General features: G+C 48.0%; 1 protein-coding gene across 9 annotated transcripts in view; it reads left to right on the plus strand.

Moving 5' to 3' along the window:
• LOC124486930 (adhesion G protein-coupled receptor L3-like) overlaps positions 1-7221 on the plus strand; it is a 175589-nt gene that overhangs the window by 111071 nt on the left and 57297 nt on the right. For all 9 annotated transcript variants that reach the window (XM_047048808.1, XM_047048815.1, XM_047048806.1 and 6 more), the window contains 2 exons: positions 3922-4281; positions 6561-6664. In XM_047048808.1, coding sequence (XP_046904764.1) covers positions 3922-4281; positions 6561-6664 — 464 coding nt within the window. The remainder of the gene's footprint in view (positions 1-3921; positions 4282-6560; positions 6665-7221) is intronic.

Raw genomic sequence — 7221 nt, forward strand, 5'->3', positions numbered from 1 at the left:
GGTGTTTTAACTTGTTGGAATTGATTGCCTGGGTTTGGGGTTCTAGATTATTTAATCGTGGCGTATGGGATATAATCATTCTTTATATATTATTTTTTTTATGACATGGAAATATTGCCAGATGTGATATTGTTGGAAAGGAGAATGATGAAAATATGATGGTAGAACGGTGATTCTTTATTGACTTTCCAACCCCTTGCTTCTGGGGCTGTCCCCGACTAAGATTTTCTTTGGTCGACCAAGACTCGACTAAAACGTCGACTGATCGAAATTTGAAACACTTTTTTTGACCAATCTGACTCAATGGCTGCTGGACATTGAAGATTCAGCCGCTAATAGCCTGCTAATAATAATAATAATAACTTGTATCCCCAGTCCTGTTGTATATGAATGCCAATGGTATTTATTGTCTATTACCATGTACTTCAAATAAAAAATATTATATGTTTAACATGCAAATCATCAGAACTTACGTAGAAGCTGAGTGGGGAACGGTGCAACAGAGAAATATTTTGTTTCTTGCCCGGAGAAGATAATGTCATTCGATTTGGATGTGATTCTTATAATTGTCGGAGAGGGTGGCCATCTTGAATTCACCACAACCTTCCTTGGAGTCAGCTCTCATTATGTTTTGCTCCTCCGAAGAGCACTCTTGGCACGGTGGATTCACACCATCTTGAGGTTTAACTGACTTACTGAGGCCTGAAATGAGAACACTAAAGCAACAAGGCAGGAAGAAGAGGTCACTCAAGCCTCTCTTCACTGAGGGTTATGTTCCCTCCAAAAAACACAAAGAAACCCCCCCCATGCTAAATATTCCAGTACTTCCTGGAGCCTGCAGGATTAGGGACAACTCCTATCATACAAAGGTCATATTCACAGAGCCAGTGAACTTGAACCCCACTGGAGGTGGTTGCCCCTAGACAGAATAAGCAATTGACCTAGCAAAGCTACATGTCCTTGTGTTGTCTGTGAAGCTTGTGTTTTCCCAAAACAGAAATGTCTCTTCTTAAACACCTCATGCAAAAAACACAGGATAGCTCAAGGACTCTGCACTCCTCTTAGTCGTCCTATGCTAATCTCAGAGCACTAGAGAATAGTTCAGCAACACATTTTGACTCAGCATTTTGATGCAGTGGACAGAATAAAACTTAATGGATTAGGACATCTTTTTTGGTGTCCCGCATTCTTTATGTTTTGGTTGTGAATTTCTATAACACTGTTGTCATTATGTAGGGAGGCAGTAAAAGCCTAGTTAAGGAAATTCTGTATAATATTTCATGAAATATATAATTGTTATCAAACAAAAGAGCTACTACACAAACGCCACCTCAATCTCACCCATTCAGAATGGGAGTCTTATTGACGCTCTCAACCACATCTGTCATTCCCTTATCCTAATTGGCCGCTCTGCCCACCTTGTTAACCATTGCTTATCTCAGATCCTGCAATGTGACCCCATTGGCCTCAACAGAGAAGCCCATTTCCATGAAATGATTTCCATTCTGGTCTCGTTCTACACTTATGGTCTACACATGCACCTCATCCACCAAACTCATGTGGTTCATCTCCGAGAAATTACATTTAGACTACCTTCCTATCCTGTGCCAGGGCGAGATAGGCAAGATGTGCAGGGCTCCCATGAGCAATAAATGAATAAATAAACGTTCATGAATAAATCGAAATACAAATGATGTCCTTGGTGATATGTCTGTTATACTGTAGCATGTGATGATTTCGTTGCCATTGGGACTGTTGAAAGTGGTGGCTCATATTATAGTTAATTTGTAAGCATTTTTTCAGGCTTTGTACCGTTGTTGCCGATGGCGATGGGAATATATTTTCAGCCCAGTGGAGCCGTTCAATACCCGTTTCTGTGTCTGTGAGATGTTCAATATACAACGTGGCACAGACGTGCCCAGACGAGGAAGGTCCATAAATGTGTGTGCGTTCACTAATATATTGATATGTTCCTGCAGTGTGTACTTTTCTGTGCTTCTGTGAGGAGTCGTCCGTAATTTGACATCACAAGAATTGGCTGTGGCGGAAAGAAAACAAGTCTATGTTGCCTTTGCTGCTATTGTGATTAAATAGGAGCCTGGCTAATGCCACAAGGAGATGCATTCTTGATGGAGTGTCTACACAGCGGTGTACCCGGATACTGAGGGATCCTTAAAACACCTCCACACACTACTTGTTGACACAGCAACAACAACAACTACTTTATCAGTCTCTAGAGTTACCACGGAAATGGTGGCTTTAATAAACTAGCAAACACTTTCATCGCTGGCGGGAGGGGGGGGGGGGGATGTGGGAATGGAAGACCTTTTGCATGTTTAGAAATCAAGTTAGTGAATGTACACGTTGGAGACTTTGCTTCTACAGTGGCCTGCACATGATGTGTGTAAAACTGTTCTATAAATGGCAATATATGGCAACGACGTGTCCTCGTAGCGTACTGTTTGCCTCCCATGTGTAACGCTCATGGTGATTTGTTTACATTGTTGAAGAACAAGCCACACCTACGCCAAGTGGCCTGATTTAATTCCTGTTGTTATCTAAAGATCAGTGCCATTGATCATGTTTGTCAGTTGTATTATATCTGTGCATGAGGGGAGAGGGGAGGCACGTATGAAATTACATTTCGAGTAGATTGTAGCTCCGTTGTAACGAAGGGATAGGCCATCCCCGGGGAGGGGGGGATCCCCCAGGGTCCTAGTGCGCTTCCTGTTTGCTGGTGTCCCCAATAGCAAAGACAATAGCAGGAACTGTGAGATCGAGGTGGATTGTTAGATACGCCACCGTGACATATGGGTGCTTTGGCATTGATCCATCGACTGCGCTAATCCTACCCCCCCCCCCCCCCCCCCACACACACACACACACACACACACCTCACCCTCTGGTAGTGTTGTAAAGCCTGACCTTATCCCCCTGCCCTATGCCCCTTCAACAGCTAAACCCAGACCACACATTCATAAAACACTGGCTTCTGAATTAATTTCAGACTCTTATTTTCCAATCAGTGACACTGAGGGAGGCTGTGAGAGGGAGAAGGGAAGGGGGGGGGGGGGGGGTATGGCAGATGGAATGATTGATGATGTTGGTCACAGAAAGGCTTGGGAGGATGAGGTCGTGTGTCTGTGTGCGCGCGGGTGTGTGTGGTTGTGCGCACCCGGATGTGAAAACAAGCGTATCTGACGCGGCGTTGTGGGATGTGCCCGCACGAGCTCTTCCATCGCTGAGCGTCTCGAGCCGACGACGCGCCGAGCTAGCGCCCCCCGCCCATCCGTCCGAATGCACCCCTCACCAAGAGGCCAACACAAAACACCAGGCCCCCGAAACAGAATGGCACGCAAGCAGCCGTGTTGTTATTGACTTGTTCAAAAGTGCTCGACACAAAAGAAGCCCTCAGTGTCCGAGCTGCACACCGCAGCAGGAAACGGATGGCCGTGTGCGTTAGCCTAGCCACGGGAGGGAGCAAGCACATCCACGCCACACCTGCCAACTCCAATTGATCCAGTTTGAACTATCTCCTCTTAAACCTACCCCAGGGGGATAGGACAATGGACCCCCCCCCCCCCCCCTTCAAAGACAGTTTTTTCCCCTCCATCAGGCCTGAAATGAATTTGCTTCTGAGACACAAATGAACTGTGACTGGGAGAAAAAAATATACCTTCCAAGGGTTTTCTTTTCTCATGGTTCTCCATCCCTCTTCCATTCAGAATGCACCTTTTCTTTCTCACTCAACTGGAGGGGAAAAACTGCTTTTATTTTGGTGAAAATTGGTCCACTTACTCTCTTTTCCTCCTCCCCTCTCTCTCTCTCTCTCTCTCTCTCTCTCTCTCTCTCTCTCTCTCTCTCTCTTTCTCTCTTTCTCCCTCCCTCCCTCCTTCCCTCTGCTCCCTCTTTTGTTTCCAGATTCTTCTTCGTCCGTCATGGTGTTCATGGACACCACCACCACACGGACCACGACGCGACCCAGCACCGTCTCCACGACAACCACAACCCCCTCAGCCTCCTCTTCCTCGACCACAACCACCAGGCCTGCCACGACGACGCCGGTTGCCCATCGACCGCAGACCACCTCCACCACCACCCTGTCTCCTCAGCCGCCAGAAGAGGGCAGCGTCCCGGAGGTCAACACCAGGTCGTCCCCGTCCTCCAAACTGCCCAACATCGGCATGGAGTACTGCAACCCCATGGTGATGTCCGACATCAACTGGCCAAAGACGCGCCAAGGACTGGTGGCCAAACAGCCCTGCCCACCCGGAACCATAGGTATGGTTCTGCGATACAGTTCATAAGAAGATGATGTCATCATCACAATATGACCTGGTTTTTCAAAACCTTTGTTTTACAGGTTTTGAAATGACATATTTGTCTGCGTTTCAGAATGACTAATAACGTTTTGTGGATCCTCACATCACCAGATAATAATCAATACATTATGAAACATATGTCATCTGCAGCATTTCTCTCTGTGGGTCATTGAGTCGCCCCTCCCCTCAGCTCTGTGTGCTGGCTTCCGTATTATTATCAGCTGGCAGCTGATTGGCTGAAAAGTACAGTAAAGTATGATGTTGTAAAGTGCACAACAGGCCTCCTCAGACCCCGAGTCTGTAGTTGGCTATGCAATTTCATTTGCTTCTAGCCTGGTGTGCCACGCAGAGGAAGGCGGTTAAAGATAGCCAGCTACCTCACCTGGCCCGTGGGAACGAGCTGCCATCGCCACTCTCCTGGAAACCAATTATCTTAATGGATAAGTGTTGGAACACGTGTGTGGGTGTGTGTGTTTTCAAGGACAAGCGCACACTTTTCCCCCACTTCATCTGGTCCCGACAAAAGGAATAAGCAACAAGACGTTTAAAACAACAGCCAGTATATCTGAAGTGAAATGGCAAATAAAGGTAGAACGTGGTACGCACACGTGTGCGGTTTCAGATTCAACCACTAAAGTGAGCAAAGCTAAAGGTACCAGGGTATTTCCACAAGGAAGGGGCCTCCTAGACCGAAGCGATGTGTTTGATGGGGAACGAGGTGCCTGAGATGGCGTCAGCGGAGGCAGTTTGTCGAGGGTGGGCCTGGCCTCTTGTCTTGGCTCAGCTCCTCATTAATAGGCGACACCGAAGCCCCACTGAGACCCCGCGAACAGTAAGGGGGGGGGGACACAAACCACACACACTACCCTCCATGCCGCCCCCCTCCCCCCCCCCCACCTTCCCCCCCATCCAGCCCCCCTCGCGCTCCACGTTCTTCAAAGCCGGCGCACTTCAGACGACTTTGCCGAGCGGAGGACGACTTTACGAGTTTCCTCAGCCTCCCTTTGAAAGTTCCTCGAATCCTTCCATCTCGCTCGCTCGCTCGCTATCTCTATCTCTCTTTCTAACTCTCTCGCTCTCTCTCTCTCTCTTCATCTCCTGCTCTTCTCTCTCGCGCTCTCTCCAATTCTCCTTCCCACTCGTCTCACCCCTTCTCAGGTCGAGCCCCATCTGATAAATCCATCAAGCGTCAGGCAGTTCAAGGAGGACTGGGGAGGAAATGATATGTCAGTCAAGGTTTTATATCGGTTAATGTTAGCTGTCTCTCTCGTCTCCCCAAGACAAGGGCGTCTCAACACCGACATGTTCCTTTAATGGAGTCGCTGATGAGTTTATAAAGAAGAAGCCATTTCAGGAGGGCCTCAGCACGCCAACTTGTTAACTCGGTATACGAATTCTCCATCCTTCCAATGTCAAACTGCTGACATTGACTGTCAAACCAGCATTCAGGATTTAAAAGAGTCATTTAGCTGTGGTGAGGTCAAATTTGGTCCGTCAGAGGACTCATTTGGATATAGGCAACCTGATTTCAACTGGCCTTATTTTGAGTCCCTTTGTGGCCCAAAAGAGAGACACAAACACACAAACTTAAAACACACACACACGTCGCCTCACATCATCTTCAGCTTTGGTGGTCTCCCTAAGGCTGCACTAATTGACCTTTCATAATGAACTCGAGGATATCAGACTTAATTGGAACCCAGTTCGGTGTCTTTTCTCCAGGAGTTCAGCTGTCACAGAAACTCAACCCACTCTGTTGTATTAGTCACACACTTAATTATAATACACACACACGCCCACACACTCTGTCTGAGCTGTCTCTGCACACTCAAACCGTCTTCACTCACAATCACCTCTCTGGATTCCATTTACTGATAAAACCATTCATTGACACTCATCGTTTTTATCCATCTCAAATCGTCATTGGCAATTGGCTATGAAGATATGCTTCTGAGATTTTAAAGCACGTATGCCGTTGGACCTGGTGCTGCGTGTGGAGCTGTTCTCCCTGTGGCACACACTGCCACATCAACAGGATCATGTGCGGTGATCTGGAAACAGGGAGAACTGACAATCAATCAGGACATCCGGACAGACAAGGAACAGAGCCCACGTTTGGATGAGTGGATGAGTTCCACGATGGAACCCGCTCCACACTACAGGCACATGCTGCACATCCTGGAGTGTGTATATAGCCCACTGTAAAACACGCTGTTTGTTCCTCTCTGTCTCTCCCAGGTGTGGCCCTGTATACCTGCATGGGCCCCGACGGCTATTGGGACCCCCAGGGGCCAGACCTCAGCAACTGCACCTCCCCCTGGGTGAACCACATCAGCCAGAAGGTAAGGACCCGCCACCCCCCCCACCACCACCACATCCGCATCCCTCACGTCCAAATGGACCACCTCGAAGGCGTGGTTTTCTGGTCAAAAACGTTCCAATTTGTTTGTATTGGAAAGAGATAGATGCTATTATGAAAGGTAAGCGGTCTCTCCACGAAGAATGCCATGTCTACTTAGTCGTTCTCTACCCTGGTACTCATTTTCTTCTGAAGCGCACAATCAAGTCTGGCTAAAGGTACTCCATCCTCAAGGACTGCTTCAGAAGACATCCGCTTGAGACCGATTCCCATTGTAGTAGCCGCAACAAAGACACAGGGGCCGAGAGCGGTTTTCGAAGCATATTCAAGCCATGTTTTTCCCCTTCTTGTGTTTTGGAGCTTGAACCCGAAGGGTGCATTATTACCGTTTAACAGAGCAGCATTCCGAGCGCACGCCCCCGGCCACCCGGTGTTTAAATCGAGATTGCGCCAGTCCAGACGGAGAGCGCGGTTAGCGGTGCGCGCGCGCTCGCAGTCGTAGCGGCTCACACGCTGTTTGTGAATTACAGGGAACGTCGG

This window comes from Hypomesus transpacificus, chromosome 25 (assembly GCF_021917145.1).
Source record: "Hypomesus transpacificus isolate Combined female chromosome 25, fHypTra1, whole genome shotgun sequence".
NCBI classification, from domain to species: domain Eukaryota; kingdom Metazoa; phylum Chordata; class Actinopteri; order Osmeriformes; family Osmeridae; genus Hypomesus; species Hypomesus transpacificus.